This window comes from Leptopilina heterotoma, unplaced genomic scaffold (assembly GCF_015476425.1).
Source record: "Leptopilina heterotoma isolate Lh14 unplaced genomic scaffold, ASM1547642v1 Lhet_15, whole genome shotgun sequence".
NCBI classification, from domain to species: Eukaryota; Metazoa; Arthropoda; class Insecta; order Hymenoptera; family Figitidae; genus Leptopilina; species Leptopilina heterotoma.
In genome coordinates, this window is record NW_025110867.1 from 2,231,193 (window position 1) to 2,249,403 (window position 18,211).

The 18,211-nt window shown below is 27.1% G+C and overlaps 1 protein-coding gene across 3 annotated transcripts; it reads left to right on the forward strand.

Moving 5' to 3' along the window:
- Positions 1-1,106: 1,106 nt before the first annotated feature.
- Positions 1,107-17,804, forward strand: LOC122498519 (fructose-bisphosphate aldolase). Of its 3 annotated transcripts, none has more exons than XM_043606291.1 (6): positions 1,107-1,263; positions 10,542-10,751; positions 12,811-13,254; positions 13,344-13,697; positions 16,240-16,385; positions 16,792-17,804. In XM_043606291.1, the coding sequence occupies exons 2-5, from the start codon at positions 10,545-10,547 to the stop codon at positions 16,333-16,335; spliced, it is 1,101 nt and encodes a 366-aa protein (XP_043462226.1). In that variant the 5' UTR covers positions 1,107-1,263; positions 10,542-10,544; the 3' UTR covers positions 16,336-16,385; positions 16,792-17,804. The 3 variants fall into 3 exon arrangements, with proteins under 3 accessions (XP_043462226.1, XP_043462225.1, XP_043462223.1); XM_043606288.1 differs by lacking the exon at positions 1,107-1,263 and adding an exon at positions 9,666-10,264; XM_043606290.1 differs by lacking the exons at positions 1,107-1,263; positions 16,240-16,385 and adding an exon at positions 9,664-10,264.
- Positions 17,805-18,211: the final 407 nt, after the last annotated feature.

Sequence of the window (18,211 nt, forward strand, 5' to 3'; positions counted from 1 at the left end):
TTTTTACAATAATTAGGTAGGTATTTATTTATTAAAATAATATTGAATAAATTTAATGATTAATTGTAATTATAATAAATAAATTTAATAAAATAAACAAACAATATTAATAAAAGTTTTGGATAATTATTTAATGATTTATTATAATTATAATAAATAAAATTAAGTAAATTTAATAAAATAAACAATATTAAAAATTTTGGATAATAATTATGATAATTATTTATATATTCGATACCTATAATGTAATTTATTAAAAACTGAAGAATCTAATTCATAACTTTTTAGAATTAAAAAAATTGATAAAAGATTATATATGGAAATTATAAAAGAAATTTAGTTCTTAATTTTACATATTCTACCTGCCTATTAACATTATACATATATATATATTATTCGCAGGCTTGAGTTATTATTATTTTATTTTAAATTTAATTTTAAATATTTTAGTACAAAATAAATAAATTATTGTTATTGTAATTAAATAAATAAATTAATGAATTACTGATAATAAAAAAATAAATAAAACTACTAATAAAATTTTTCTTTTTAATAAACAAAAATCATTTAATAATTAAAGGATAATACTCTCAACCGAGGGGCTATTATTTAAACAACTTATTTAACTTATTTCTATAATTTCGACAAACAATTTTCTTTTTTTGCCTAACTTATTAGAAGATCTTCGGAAAAATGTCCAACAACGTAAATTAATAGTTAAATATTTTTTTAATGAGGTCATCTATAAAGCATGTGATCTTCAGGGGGTAGGGGGGTCTGCAAAATATCATGCTCCATGTTAATCATTAATAAAAAAAAGGCATCATGGGGGGTTAAATTTTCGAAATTCAGTATCACATGCTTTATAATGGATGAGCTAAATTTTTATTTTTATATTACAAAATTGATTATTTAAGAAAATGCGTTTTTTTACTATGAATAACAAACTCTATTGACGGTAGATTAGAGAAATTTTTTTTAACTTAAAATTTTTTAAAACTTTTGAAAGGAAAATTTTAGTTACATTCCTGAAAATGATTTTCTCGATATATTATAATAATACAAGAAATGAAAGTTGAGAACACTAAAGATACAAAGTGCGCCGGCGTGAGCGCAAGAGCAAGAGGAACTTTGAGTTCGTCATTTGCTTTCAGTGTAGATTCACAGTCGTTTTTCACCCGGGTATCTATCAGACCTTGTTCTTATTGTCAAAAAATTTTTAATTTCTATTTCGTTGAAACGAATTTTATCACCTAAAAGCACGTAAGTTGATATTTAATTTTCATTATCTTTTTAATAAAAATGAAAAACTTTTCTTTTCCATGAGAGAAATATTTGAATTCTTATTGAAATAAGTTTAGAAACGTTTTTTTTTCTATTTCAAATACCTCTAACGACCTTGACTGACATTTAGCAGCGTACACGTATACGTATTTATTAATACAATCATCTTCCTGTGATTATTAACTATTACCGTTAATTAGAAGTGAGAAGGGAGAATTTGTTTTTTATATTTATGTTTTTTTGAAAATTTATATATTACTCCTTGTTTTATTAATAAAAATTTTAAAAATAGTACTCCTGGGTTGAGCATGTTAAAGTAGATGTTACGTCAGACTTTAAGAACCCCTATTGGAACGTGAGTTCTGGGGGAAAAAAGCCCCTAAGAAAATATTCAATGTCATGAGCCTGCGCCATATGAAAAATTAGAAAAGATTAGATAAAAATTTGAAGGGGTCTTTTTTATGTCACAAAATGAATGTATTTTTTTATGATTTTTAAAATAATTTCTATATCTTGATTTTAACGAATGAAAAGAAAGTGCAAAAAACAAATTTACATTATTATTTTTAATATTAAGTTATTAATTTTTAAGAAATTAATTAATTAATTAATTAAATTTTTTATATCAATAATTTAATAATTAATATTAACTACTTATATAGGAATAGTTGCTTAACTATATCAGTAATAAGTTATTAATCTTAATAAATTTACTATTATTAATTAATAATTAATATAATTATAATTGCTATAAATTACATTTAAATATAAATATTTAAATTATATTTTAAATACTTTTAGAGAAAAGTAGAAATTTTTTTTAAATTCATAACAATTTAATATTTTACTTTTAAAAAAAATTTGATAACATTTCTTATCACATATTTACCAATTAGAAGAATTAAAGATTTTTATTGTCCGGAATGTTAAAAAAGTGTATTTTTCTTCTAAGCTAGCTTAGGGTATTTTAATTAACTGCTGAAAAACTGAGAATTGAATAGATTTTTATTCTTTTATGGATTAAGTGACTAATCCTGATAAAATGCCGGAAATGCACAATTCCGTGAATTCTTGGTTATAAACAACGTATTTTTTAATTTGTAGTTAACACGTAACTGATTCAAAACTATAACTGGTTGATATTTTTTTAATTAATTATTGACAATTTATTATTAATGTAATTAATTATAAAATAAAATTATTACAATAAAATAGATATTGCGTAATTATTGTTCATCAGGTTTTGTTAAAATTTTCTTAAAAATATAAATAAATTATAAAATACAGTAATTGAAGTTTGAAATGTGATTGAAATCGAGAGTGATTAAAATTAGAATATTTGAAATTTAAATTGTTTATAAAATTTAGATAAATTGAAATTTAGATTAACAAAATTGTTTAATTAAAAATATAAAATGAATTGAAATTCTGAAGATTAATAATTTTGCGAGGAGTTAAATTCAGAGTCAACAAGATTTTAATCGAATATATTATATTATATTATATATTATATTATATTATATTATATTATATTATATTATATTATATTATATTATATTATATTATATTATATTATATTATATTATATTATATTATTTTACGTTTGTAATAATTAACTAATTTTAATCATATAAAAATTGGAGAAAAAAGTGACAAGCAATATGACGTAATAAATATTTGGCATTTAAACACATGGCAATGAATATTTGCACGTGACGCTTGCGCGAAGACATTTAAATTCACTGACAGATTTCGTCATAAATTCTTTGACATTAGTTATTGTAATTCGAATGGACCTTTGGCCAGGTGTATATCAGTCATTATTTTTATTTGTTTGTTTTTTCAATTCAATGATATATGTCCAATCTGAAGAAAGAAACGATTAGTTTTTTTATTTAGCTTATATTTACGAAATAAAAATGGAAGCACGTATAGGTCTCAATGTCCACATCACTATCAGTGATATTAAATGGGTAAGGGTTAAATTGATATACCTTTACTTTGTTGATATTTTCTGTCCATTATATATCGAAAAAAATATTAAAAAATTTGTTTCATATTTTTAAAATTTATTAGTTTTAAATCTGGTGTGTATACATTACTGCGAATGTAACAATTATTTTTAATTATTTACATTTTTTTTTTTTTGTTTTTTCGGCTTTTATTTTTGTAAAAGTTTTTAAATACCTACACATAGCACGAATTACTATATAGTAATATAGTTTAAGAAATCGAATGTTAAATTTCTTGAAAAGTATCTTTTTTTCATAAAGTAGCCGGGCTGCAATTTCGCAGTAATTGGTACACTTTACCCTAAAAGAATTTTTTACCACTATTTTTATGCATTTTCATATCAATTTTTTAATGAATAATAAAATTAATTTTAGTTTTAGTACATAGTATAAAGTTAGATAAATATTTTACAACTGTATTCAAATATATTGATTGCGGTTTTTAAAGATCAGTAAAGTTTTTCCCATGTGAGCATTAATTCCATATTAATTTTATTTTTAATAATAAATATGCATTTTCAAAAAATTATATATTTTTATTTAAAATCCAAGTTATGAACACTCGATCGATATTGAAAATGATTTTTTAGGTAAAAATGAACTTTATTTGTATAGTTAATAAAAAACTAAATTCATTTTTGTATATTATAAATTTATTGTGAGTTATTTAGTTGTGGCATTTCCGAAAATAAACCTGGAAATTTAGGTATGATTTTTCAATAACATGTAAGTGAAGTCCATAGAAGTACTTTATATAGTATTCTATATATGTATATAAAGTACTTCTATGAAAAGCAATAATCTTCTTCTTCTTACTTATATTTTAATGTTTGAAAATTTGCTAAGAAATATAATGATAACATTTTTTTGTAATAATTAAAAATTTTATTTAAACGTCCTTGTATTTTAAAGGATTTTAAATTTTACGATTAAATCGTGGTTATCTTTTATATATTTTTTCTGAGGCCAATATTCTCATCACGTTTTTTTTAATAAATAAAATATATTTTTATATTTTATAGAAAGAACTCTTTAAAAGTTGTCAAAGCAATGTCTTGTTAAAACTCTAGAAAATATTTTTCAAAATTTATAAGTATATAATACAATATAATATAATGTATATTAATATGAAAATTATAAATTTTATATTGTATTGAAATTAAATTGATTAAATTACTAATTAAAAAATTTAAAGTACTAAATTCTGGATATGTCAAAATATTTTTTGAAGTCAAAAATTTAATTAAAACTCTTATCATTCCCGTATATAACAAGTATAAGTACGTGTTGTGAAAATGAAAATAAGTTGTGAATCTTACAGTAGGTTAAAGATTTAATAAAAATTGAAATTTTCCTTATGCAAACAGCAAACCCAAATTTTAAACAATCTTATATATTTGGACTTCTGTTATAACACACTGTGACAATTTGTCGCATAAGAATTAATTAAAATGTAAAAATAACAAATTTTCATTAATTTAAAAAATTTTTTTTATATTAAAAAGAATTGTTTTCCTTCTATGTATTAAAAATTAAATTTTTGTTTTAAAATCCGTTTTAATAAACCGGTTGAAGCTTATTCTATATATAAATTTCTGTTCATTATTAAGTTTTTATAAACTAATTTTTAAAAGAGTTTAATTAAATATTTTTAAATTTTAATATGACCCTTTGGTGGCATGATGATATATAAAGTTTGGGTCAAATGGACCCAAGTGTGTTAGCGGCGTGACAAAAAAAATTGTATCAACCGAATGTTAAAATACTGAGAAAAAAATGCTATTTAACATGTGTTCTTGATTATTATTGGTGCTATTGAAGCAATATTTTTCTTCTCAGTGTAATATTTGTTTATTTCTAAAGTGTAGGTCTATGTGTATCGTTCTTATGTGTAATATAATCAACTTATTCAATTGATCATCTAAGCGGCAGAGTAGTCCAGACAGTTTTAGAAAGTTGTACTTTGTACAACACTTTTTCTGTCTTTGAAAATATTTATTTAAAAAAAAAGTATAATTGACATAACAAGACCCCGAGTCTTGCGATTATTTATCAACTCTGCAAATGTATATATTTATTAATAAGTGGTAAGCAATGATTTTACATGATCAAGTGTATCCTTTTGTGTTTGTGATTTTATTTCGAATTTGTTATGCCTCCCATATTTCTCAATCATTATTTCCAAATGAATGTGTTTATTGAAAAAAGTTATTTATCAAAAATTATATTTTTATTTTTAATGTCCACATCCAATTATAAATATGTTGTTATTAACTCGTTCTTATCAATGCACGTTACTTTCCTTCAATCCATTGATAAAATGTTACGAAATTTCAAATTATCGTACAAATAAATATTTACTTATATAATTTCCTTATTTAATATTTTGCAAATGTACAAATTATTTATTGAAAAGATTTAATTAATACTTTTGATATTTTACTTTAACTTTGGACAAAATTCATGAAAAATTACATTATTTTGAAAGAAATATTGTCATATTTATTGTCTCGCTTATTTAAAGTAATAAAAGAAATATGTTATGTTCTTAAAATAAATATGTTTTTTTATTTTTCATGAATAAAAAAAATGTATTTATAAGAAAATTTTTTTTTATATTTTTTATATACCTACAAAAAATATATATATAAAACATCCAATATTTGCTGTATTGGAGAGTTAACATATAATAATAAGTGCATTTTCGTTTTCGAGAGCAAAGTTGTATTTTATCAATATTTACGGTAAGCCCTCAGAATCTCCAGAGAAATAAGAAACTAAAAATACAATTTTTTGATATTCGATTCCCTTTTAGTCTAAAAGATGCAATTTCTGTACCTCTAAAGTGTAAACATAAAGAATGATAAATATTTATTTTTTGAAAAAGTCCTTATATTGCATCAAATTCACTTCATAGAAAATTTTTTTTTTCAATTTTAATAATTCATTTTTATTTTATTTAAAGGTGCACTCAAAAGCAATTCAAATACAGTTTTATATTAAAAAGTAGGACTATAAGTGTAATATTAATTTTCTTTCATTCTTAGCAAACGAAAGGCGTTTCAATTACATAAATTATTAGATAATAATTATGAAACATGAATATTACACTGAACATTCTTGACTTAATTGAAAATTATCAACTATTTTGCAGCGCGTATATGGAATGTTTAATTATATATTTTAAAATTAAAATCAAATTAATTTTTGCTTGAAATGAAAATTAGAATATATTTTTTCAAAGAACGAAAGATATTTTCTTCTTGATAACATTATTTTATTAACCTGATTGAACAAAGTTTGAAAAAGTAAAAAAAGTTTGTGTCTCTTTTGTTCACCTACTAAATCTTTTAAGTGTGCAAAAAGTAAAAGAAAATAACACACGGAATTTCCGGCCTTGAGAGTTTTCACATAATTTTCATGCAGAATAAGAGAAAGAAAAATTTCTGTCAGCGGTAAATCCTTTAACTGCACACGGAATATAAAAGTCAAAAATACAGTAATTTATTCGCCAACCATTGTGAGAATTACTCCCCGAGGGACAGTAATAAGACGGCAAATTTGACGAATAAATCTTTTTAAATTTGAATTTCTTTCTCCACTTTAATTTCACTTCTGCTTGCTTCTGCTACTCCAATTTTCCTTTATTTCCATTTATATAACTTTTTTAAAAATGACAGTGAATATGTTTTATTGCTTTGTTTTTGTAATTTTTGCTTAGGTTAATAGGAAGATTTGTTTTAGTGAAAATTCAATTGTTAGGTATTTTTTTGATTAATTTCGATTTTAGGGACATCATCAGTTACTGACAGATGATGTCCCTAAAATCTGCACCAAGAATTCCTGGACTTTAGCATTCTCAGTAAGGTAATCCAGGTCGCGGATGTTCAGTGTTGGATCTGCCATCTGCACCTTACCCACGATCTTAGTCCCCACACAGCATTGAAAGTTTTCCAAAAGTTGAAATTACCTTGACTGCAATGTTCGGAATCTTTAGTTACGAGGCTCTTTAAAGTTGAAGTAATTCTTTAAATTTCGACTGTTTTTCAATGTTTGACGCGAAAGTTGACTGAACATTGCATGAAAATTTGAGGGTCTTACTCCAACCACACGTTTTTTGCTCCCTTCCAGATTCACCCCTATCAGAGATGCCATTGGGCGGAGGAATTTCATCCCCACTCTTGCACCATTTTACATTTAAGTCAATGTAAAATGGCGCAAGAGTGGGGATGAAATTCCTCCTCCCAATGGCATCTCTGACCCCTATGCGAATTTTTCCCAGAACTTCAGCGTAGGTAACGTCCTTAGCCAATGTAGGTGCAAGTGCCAGTGCCAATCCCCAATACATTTTAAATGGGTTTGGCACTGGAACTTGCACATGCATATTGGCACCTATTGGAGACTCAGCTTTAGAAATGTTTGATCTAACTATGCACGGAGAAAACTATGGAGTATTCAACTAACTATCTGGAGGAACAAACAGACTATATTTGAGGTTAAGTTTTTCGTAACAATCTCGGAGGAATAAATAGACACTCCGATGATTAATTTGACTCACTCGGAGGGAAAAGTTAACTATCCAAAGAATCAGGCTTAACACTCAAAACCTAACCCCCTAAGTTTGACTATCCAGTTTTCTCAGTGTGGTTTAATATTTGCATAAGCTATTCCGAAGAAAACGAAATCAAGGTTCATCCTGCGAATATTGACTGGTCACGGTACAAACCTCGGAGCCGCTACATAGACTGACAATCATCCATGTCTTCCTTTAATAATTAATTTTATCACGCGAACCCTAAACTTTCCTCTTGGAACAGCAGGGAAACAATTTTGGAATTACAGAAACACCCGCATCTGTCTCAGCGCTCGTCCAATTCCAACCAGAAATGAAAGATCAAATCGACGTCGCTTGGGTGATAAACCATACCATTTCAACTGTAATCTGAAAAACACTCTTTTTCCCTTAATGTCCGAAGCAGTTTTTCCCAAGACTGAAGTCTTGGCAAAGACAGGTTCCGAGACGGCATTGATAGGTCCAGAACCAATAGTAGCAATAATGGTTGGTTAAAGGAGCCATGAAAAATGGGGTCAAAATATTGGGCAGGAATTGGGGTAGGAAGGCAAGCGAAGTCTCTGGTGGGGCCATGGACTATTGAATTATCATCAGCACAAAATAGGCAGATAAGTTTCACCTATGTGCAGATTGTGTAAGACGTGCAATTAAACAGCGGGTAATATTATCTGAACGCCCACCTGCTTAGGGTCAATGATTACTTGGCCCCAACTGGAACTTCTGGAGGAAAACTGCTGTCCTAGTTTAAAAACACACTATCTACAATGAGGTTCAAATCCAGATAGTGCCTTTTTAAATCAGGACGTAAGTATAGATGTCGAAATGAGACGCCACAAGACGTCTATAGACGTTTATGTTCTAGACGTCGAAATTGTTGCCCATAGACGTCTATGGATGCTGTCCAGGACATCTTAGATCATCTACATAAGTAGATGTCTATCATTTCGAGTAGACCACTGATTTCTTGATGGTAGACACCAGCGAGAAATCAGTGGTCTATTTCCTGCAACAATTTCTGACATTCGTAAAAGTTAACAATAGACGCAATATCACAGATTTACTTGCTTCTTAACAGTGTCAATAGATCTTGCATCTATGGTCAATTCCCATGTAGATCTCTCACAAGCACAATATTTGTAGCATATATATACAAGTTCCGAATTAGCTTACCCCACGTCTAAGGCCGAATCGTTGTTGTCGATAACATATAAATTTTTATTTTGTCTCTCTTTCTCCTGCAAACTCTGACATAATTTACAAACTCCAAAACAGTATTTCGAAAAATTCTTTTCAATAAATGTCATTAACGTTATATTTATCTCGAGTTTTATATCATTAAAGTTTGTTTTCGTCGTTGAAACGACGAGACTATATACTTTTTTTTTAAAATTAAACATCTCAGACGGCGCCGTCTTGAATGAAGTTTATGAGTGAGTTGGGAATTTTAAGGGGGGTTTGGGTAGTGTGGGGTTAGTTGTTTGCCACACGGCGAGTTTATAGAGAAATGGACTTCCCCCTGTTACCCCGCTGCCCACCCAATTTGTAGCAGAGGTAATAGCCAGGACGCGGTTTTCTCGTGGCCGGTGTGTATCTCTCAGGTCAGTCCAGGGTGTGCAGGGAATAATTCGCCAAGCTCAGGACGTCTGCGCGTGCTGCATTGCGGGTTGCCTACACTCTATCTTCCCTTGCTCCCTTCACCACCTTTTCCATCCTCCCACTTTCTATGCTGTAAAAGCTCAACCAGATCCTCTTGGTGTTTGTTACGGTACTGCATAACCAAACCACTATCCAGTTCGCTCTCGGTTCTTCAACTTGCCGGAAGTCAAAATGTAGTCAGAGGAATTTCGCGACCGAACCAGTCCATCCGGTTGCGGTCGGACAAAATATTTTTTTTTCCTTTTTGCAAAAAACACCAAATTCTCTAGAAGAAACACTACAATTAAAATAAAATAATAAAATACTCTTTTAAAGGGGGTTCCTTTTTTTAGAGAGGCGTACAATTTAAATAAGAGAAATTTTAAATAAAAAATGTGTTATTCATCTTATATTGTCAGAATGTATATTATATACAACTGGGGTAATAAATATAATTGTATTTATATGGTTAAAAATCGTAGAGAATAGAGCGTTTATTAAGAACGCTAAAAATGTGTCTCTTTAATGATTCGTCTTTATTGGATAAAAAAACAAATATTAATAATAATAAACTGCAAAGAAATTCTTTAATACAATTAGTTAAGGAAAAAGGTGGACAAATGCGTATGTGATAAACTTTAATTTTTTCTCTCGATGTTAAAAATCTACGCTTTAGATGCTTTCGCCAATCTCGAAAAGTTTGTTATTTAATCGGAGGCAATCGAGGCTTGACGTCGTTTTTAAAATTCCCAACACTTTGGTAATTAAAAAAACTAGGAAAATAATTTTTTGGTTTACCTTCTCCCCTCACCTCTTTTTTGTACTTAAAATAGTTCTCCTTGTATGTGTTTGTTTTTAATTGAAAACGACTATCAAAATACATTTTTTTTTTTACCAATTAAAGAAGCTATTGCTTCTATTTTATTTTCTTCTTGTGAAAAATTAAATAAGTTTATTTTTCTTTGGATATGGAAGTTTTTCATTTGATTTCATTAAAAGTAAAATAGAAAATAAAATTGAAAATTATTCATTTTTAGAATATGGCGAAAGAATCTTACGCCAAAGCCGAACCCGAGCTTAAAAAAGAGTTGAGCGAAATCGCACAACAAATTGTCGCTCCTGGAAGAGGAATTTTAGCCGCTGACGAATCCACCACAACTATTGGAAAGCGTCTTAAGGACATCAATGTCGAAAATAACGAAGAGAACCGCAAAGCTTACAGACAACTTCTATTTACAACTGCAAAGGTAAATACGATAAAGGACATTTCAAATTATTTAGAAATTGTAGATTTTAATATATAAACACAATATATGCTATTAAAAACAATTAAAATGGTCGCATTGAAACTAGAAAATATTCTTAAATTAATACCTTTATCAAAAAGCTTGTTAAAAATGCTGTAAAAAACACTCGTATAAATTTAAAATCGATTAACTTTTATAAAAGTTATAATGAATTGAAATTTATCGTGCACTGTAAAAGCAAACCTTTTTGAACCCCTATATCATGGAAACCCGTTACACTAAGTTTGCTATTTCTTACAAATTTCACAGAAGTCAACTATTCATAAATTTGTAGGAGAATAAGCCAAGGTACATAGAATAGATTCTTGATCAGGAACGTAAACGGAATCGTAAGAATGAGTGAAATAAGGACGGACATGTATCTCTACCCTTCTCTATCTCATTCTTACGATTCCAATTACATTCCTAATTAAGAATTTAAGTCATAAGCTGTTTGAACTACTTGGACAATTAATAGGTCACTAACCGAAATCAACCTATCTTAAATCCACGATATTTTATTTTATCTACTTCGGGACAAAATTTATTACAATTTTTTTTTGACATAAGTAATACTTAGACTTCATATAATTTTTGTTTTTATGTTAAATGTACGTATATTTCAATGTCATAATTTTCTAGGTTATGGTTATGGGAACTGCGTGAAATTTCATTATTTTTTGTAAATTTTTAACATAATCTTAAATTACACATTTCGCTGCCTTGTATTTTTTCACTTATTCCATTTACTCAGATTTCATCTACTCGGACAACATGCATATAACTGTTAAAGCTTTTCCTTTTTTATCAGTTTCTGGGCGAAACTAAATTTTGTGGTTATATTGTAGCAAAACCCTAATTATCACATTCATATTGACAAATCGTATCAACCGGTCATTATTGTCACCCAACAAAAATTGTCTATTTCTGCCGCGCCGAGCGCTGGCAATCATCACTTCAAGGTCATGTCCGCAGCGAATACAGTCGTGTGCAGCGATGCCCTTCTTCAAGAAAAGCACTAATTTGACGTGTTAAGCGAAACACCAAAAAAATTTACTGGTTTGCCTCACGACTTAACCTATTGACCGCTGAGTTGTTTAGACAATTAGTTCTAACAAATTGTAATTTAAATAAAGGAACAGTTCTGGGAGAACGTTTTGATGCAAAGAAACCAAATAGACATAAATGGTCAAAACAATTGAGTAAAGCATTGATAATTTTAAATAAAAATAGAAGATCAGCAAAAATGAATCTTTGATATAAAGTTGGAATATGAAATAATCTTCTAAGATCAGTATATAGTCATGATCATAATAGTCGTAGGGCACACCAGTTTGTCTAGCTAAGAAACGAATAAACCTGTTCTGGATTCTTTCAATATCGATCATTAAATAATCCTGATAAGGCCTCTACAAAGTAGAAAATGACCCAGATAGCACCGTTTTTTCCAGGAAGTTATCCGAGAAAAGTTCGGAAGTTATCTTTGTTGAGAGTATCAGTCCCCAAAACAGGCCCTTCTCAATATTATCTTAAATGATAATGTCAATAGTTAACGTCTGCTACGACATTAACAATTTTTTATTATTATCCACTGATCATGAATCAGTACACAACTCCAATTCTTTGGAGAAATTAATAACATTTTATGATTATAACATTGTTTAATTATGTTATGTTAAATAAAAAATTAAATACTAATAAGAGTAGTCAGGATCATTATTGGATCTGGAATATGACATTACATTACATTTGCTGGTATTGAACAATAATTTATTCTTTATAGACCATGCATGGAGACAATCAAGATCAGATTGCAGATCCAATGGATCCTGATCACACACGTAATAGATTTATAATGCAAATAAAAGAAAAAAAGAATGATTGAAAACATTTTTAATATCGTTGATAAAAATTATGAAAAATAGTGATCCTAGAAGTGAACCTTAGGAATCGATGAATTGGTTGTTTTGAAGAAGTAATTTTCGGACAAAGAATTTTACTTATTAATATTTTTCTGCAGGATGTAATCAGCCAGCACATCTCGGGAGTTATTCTTTTCCACGAGACACTCTATCAGAATGCCGAAGATGGAACTCCATTCGTGAAACTTCTTCAGGAACGTAACATTCTGCCTGGTATTAAGGTTGACAAGGGTGTTGTGCCACTTTTCGGTAGCCTTGATGAGACCACAACCCAAGGTCTTGATGATCTTCAGGCCCGTTGTATTCAATACAAAAAGGACGGTTGCCACTTTGCCAAATGGCGTTGTGTCTTGAAAATCACCAAAGACACACCCAGTAAACTTGCCATTCTTGAGAATGCCAATGTTCTCGCACGTTACGCCTCCATTTGTCAAAGTGCAAGAATAGTGCCAATTGTCGAGCCTGAAATTCTCCCCGATGGCGATCACGATCTCGCAAGATGTCAGCAAGTCACTGAAGAAGTACTCGCTGCCTGTTATAAGGTAAGAAATTGCGGATTTAGATATTCGATAACAGTAAAATAAATATAAAGAATATTTTTTAAACTACTGATGATATTATTTGTCCGAAGGCATTGGCTGATCATCATGTCTATCTGGAAGGAACTTTGTTGAAACCCAACATGGTAACACCTGGACAGAGTTGTCCAAAGAGGGCAACACCCGAGGAAATTGCATGCGCCACAGTGACGGCTCTTCTTCGTACTGTTCCACCAGCGGTTCCTGGAATCACCTTCCTCAGCGGTGGACAGTCCGAGGAGGAGGCCTCCATCAATTTGAATGCCATCAATAGACATCCAGCGAAGAAACCTTGGGCATTGACCTTCAGTTACGGTCGTGCCCTCCAGGCTTCGGTTCTCCGCGCTTGGTCCGGCAAGAAGGATCAAATTAACGCTGGTCAGGAGGAACTCATCAAGAGAGCCAAGGTACTTAACTTATATTCTTCTATTGTCCCCAAAAATATCAACTATTAGTCGATTTTTTCTAAAATTAGAAAAATCGGTTGAAAGCAAGAAAACAATATTTAAAGTAAACTATGCCAGTTGAGTCTGTAGTGTTTTGAACTCTTGACAGAATGCTGATCTAAATTTTTCATCATTTGTGATTGGTTGGTTTTGTTTTTGGCCAAAAACAAAACCAACCAAATGGGGAAAAATTTAGATCAGCATTCGATATAAAATTGTTACTCAGGGTTTTTTAATAAAAGCTGTTCTGCAGTAACTAGAAAAGAAAAATTTCGGATCCAATATGTCGGGAATAAAAGGAATAACTTAGTAATATTGTTTTCATGCTGAAAATCGGTTTTTAAAATTAGTTTCTTAGAAAAGTTTTATATTTTTTCTTGTTTTGCAACATTTTTTTAACATATTCACCAATATCTAAATGTGTAAATAACTGACAGCTATTTAGAAAAATAGATTTTCTTTTTTAATGCAGTCACTCACGAAATGTATTTCATGTGTCATGCAAATCCTAAAAATGTTACTCAAATCATTCAGCAAAGGTCACATTGCGAATTCTCTTTTTCGTGTTTCCTTTTTCACATATTTCTCATTTTTCTAAATTATCTTCTCATTTTTTTCTCTATTTTTAATTTTTTATATTTTTAATTTTATTTCTAAGTTTAATTTTTCAGCTATTGAGTAGTTAATAATTTATTTTCTCTATGACTGCTTCGCTTATTTATTTATTTAAAAGACAATATTTTTTATTAATTTGCCATTTTGAGTATAGCTGAGATAATTAATTTTATAAAAATTGCAAAATATGTTATTTTTAGTAAAAGGGGGAATAGGTGAAATTTTTTTGAAGAACAGGGGTAATGTGGCACTTTATAAAAAGTTGATAAAAGTAAAAAATTTGAAATTCTCACTTTTTGTGTATTTTCAATACAATTTTAATTGAATTTCTCGAACGAATTAAATTATTTTTAATAAATTTTAATAAAATTCTGTAAAAGAATTGAATTACTTTCTATACAATTTTAATTAAATTTGTCAAAAAAAAATTTTTCAACATTTTAATAAAATTTCTGTAATGAATTCAATTATTAATTTTTATTGATTTTAAATAATTTAAAAATTTTAAATTGTAATTTACAATTCTTCATTTTATTTTAATTATTTAAAAAATTTTCTTTTTTTAAATTCTTTATACCTATATGAATTCAATTATTTTCAGTGCAATTTCAATTAAATTTTTCGTGAACATTTAATTATTTTCACAAATTTTAATAAAATTCTACGCAAAAACTAAATCCTAATTCAAATTCAAAATTATAAAAAGTTACAAAAATTATAACAATACAAAAATTAACATAAAAAATTGAAAATTTATTAACACAATAACTTATTAAAAATTTTGTCTTTTAAAATAAAAAATAAATTTCATAAAATTAACGCAAAATTGTGTAAAAAATAACTATTTTTATATTTTAGAATGTTAATTGAATATTATACTAATCTTATTAATACAGATTGGATTTTAAAAAGTTTCAAATTGAAGTTTTAGAAAACGTTAAGTTTTGAAAAATAAGAATTAAAAATTGTCAAAAAGTTAGTTTTTTAAAACATTTTTATTCAAATTTTTATAAAAGTTGAATTTTAGCATATATTTAGAAAAATTTTCAAATTATCGAAATTTTATGAAATTGAATTGTAAACGAGTGCTTCAGAAATATTTTAGGTGAACCTTTTTTTTAAATAATTGAATTCTTAAGCAACTTTCTCAAAAGTTATTAAAAATAATAAATTGAATTAGAGCAGAAATTTAGTTAAAAATTCAAGAAAATAATTGAATTGAAATCTTAAAAATTATTTTTGATAAGTTACAGTAACAATTCTTATAAATTGTTAAACGGAGGATTTGAAATTTTTTAAAATCTTAATTCCCATGGAAAAATAGTAATAATTAAATATTTATTTTTTAAAAAACTCGATGTTTCGAATAATTTTACAATTTTAAAGATATTCAAAAATAAATGTATTACAAAAATTTTTTTCTGTATCTAATTATTATTTTTAGAGTCGATTAAATTATTCTTTTGGGTCAGGTCTGAAGTTGATTTAAAATGGTATTTAAGATGAAAGTAAAATTTATAGTTTTTAAAAAGTGCAAAGTGTCATTTTTAACAAAAAGGGGTAATATATGTCACATTCAGTGAATATTAATGTGAAATTTAATGGTTAATTAATTTTATTTGTCTTTCCTTGAATTTTTTCTTTTTTTAAAATATTTCTTGAATTTACATAAATCGCTATATTAAACAATAATATATTTTCTGTAGTGCAAAATCTTTAAATTTTTTTATTCTCTTTGAAACTTTTGTAAAATTTATATGTTGAATTTTTAAAATTGAAAATGCGGCACAATTTTTCCCTTAGAATAAAAATTGCCTTATTTTTAGTTTTAGTTTTTTCATTGCTTGTTTTTGCATTGTGAATGTGTATTTAATAAATAATTCTTTAGGCGAATGGTGCAGCTTGCCAAGGAAAATATGTTTCCGGTAGTGTTTCTAGTAAAGCTGGAGCTACTTCTCTTTTCGTCAAATCTCACGCCTATTAAATCTTTCACATTTTCTTGTTGTCGTTCTTGTTATTTTTTTCTTATACAACGTAAGTACTGTTGACTAACATTTGTTTTTCTTTTGCAGAAATTATTTGAAAACATTTTTTTTCTTTTCTCTAAAAAAAATTACTTTTTATTTAAAGAAAATAAATAATCTAAAAAAATATTAAAAGTTCTTTTTATTTTTTTTTGAAAATTATAAAGAAATAATAATTCAGTGTTTTCAAATGGTTTTTGACAAAATTTTTATTTGATTTTTGCTATAGTTTTCTTACTTTATTTATAATTCATTTTGTTATTATTTTATTATTATTTTTTAAAATTAGTTTTTGTTACTAATTTCTTAAAACTGTAATTAATTTCCTCTTTAAATGTATAAAAACAAATTTATAAGAAAATATGTTTCTATAAATAATTAAAAGTGATTAAAAAATTTTTTTTTAATTTTCACAGGCCAACAGCGACTCAGCACTTGGAAAATATGCAGGAGGTGTAGCAGGAGCAGCAGGAGACGCAGCATTATTCGTTGCGAATCACGCATATTAAATTATTATCAAAATTAATTATAAAAAAAAATTCTCGAAACCACAAAATAATTGACTATATAAAAAAAGAAATAAGAAAATGGAAATATTTTCCTTTCAATAGACTCGGGAGGAAAACAAAATCATTTTCATATTGAATTTGTCCTTTTTTGTTTTTTAAAAATCATAATTGATCGAGATTCGATTTATTTTAACTATTTTTACTTTTCCCTCTTTCATCAATTCAAAGAGGGGGAAATTAATTTATTTACAATAATCACGATTTTAAACCAAAGTTTTAATTGTCAATTCCTCGCTTCTTGTATTTTTAATAACTTTTTTTTTTATTTTTTTTTTTTTTTTAAATACAAGTTGTGACGGTTGTTTTATTTTCTGTCCTAATTGGTAATCGCTCAAGAAATAATTGTCTTTTAAAAAAAGAAAAAATAATTAAGCCTCGATAAATTCGATTTTCGACAAGTTTCGCGAGATTTTTGCAGCAAATTATCTGTCAATAAATAATTGTTAAAAGAAAATAAATAAATATCAATTTTAGTGTACGTTGTGTCTTGAAAAAATATATTTTCTCGGCTAATATGAAATAATTAATAATTAATATTAATAATAATTATGATAATAATGATGAAGAAAACTACTCACGCGCACGTGTACAATAAATTTATGTCTTTATTGACAAAAAGAAAATTGTACATTATGAATAAATAAAAAAAACGGATAAATTCACATGTTACATTGAATGTTGTTGATTAGTCGACGAGTCGATTATATTGCATTACGAAATAATGTTAAATTATACACATATGTGAATCTTGTATTAGAGATTTTACGTCACTGATAACAGATATCTCGTACATCAATGTTATGTCTGATATTTTCATTTCAATTTAGATTATCAAATATAAAATTGTGAAGGATCAAAAAGTCTTCATTATTTGGTATTTAACATTTTTTATTCTCTTTATATTTTTCACTTTGTGAAGAAAGAAAAGAAAATTATTAAATTCTAAAAAATTTGAAATTATTGCTTTCAAATTAATTTTGTTAATATAATCATTTAAATAAAATTATAACTATATTACTTTTTTTTATACAGTTAGAATAGAATTTATCAATTAATAACTTTTCTATATAAAATAACATTGAATTAATATGAAATTATTTTTAAATCATTTTTAAATTATTCTAAAATTAACATAAAATTATAATACAAAAGAAACGGTTTGATAAATTTTCAGAAATTAAAATAAGTTAAACAAAAATAAATATTTGGTTTTTTTGACGTTTTTTTCGTCTCACTTGTGAAGAAAAGAAAAGAAAATTATTAAATT

Excerpts from the sequence above, each read along its gene's own strand:
- LOC122498519 (XM_043606288.1), top strand. The coding sequence starts at position 10,181 with ATGCTTTCGCCAATCTCGAAAAGTTTGTTATTTAATCGGAGGCAATCG. Across the intron at positions 10,265-10,541 it reads TTAAAATTCCCAACACTTTG|AATATGGCGAAAGAATCTTA; the intron begins GTAATTAAAAAA and ends ATTCATTTTTAG. Across the intron at positions 13,698-16,239 it reads AACTCATCAAGAGAGCCAAG|GCGAATGGTGCAGCTTGCCA; the intron begins GTACTTAACTTA and ends ATAATTCTTTAG.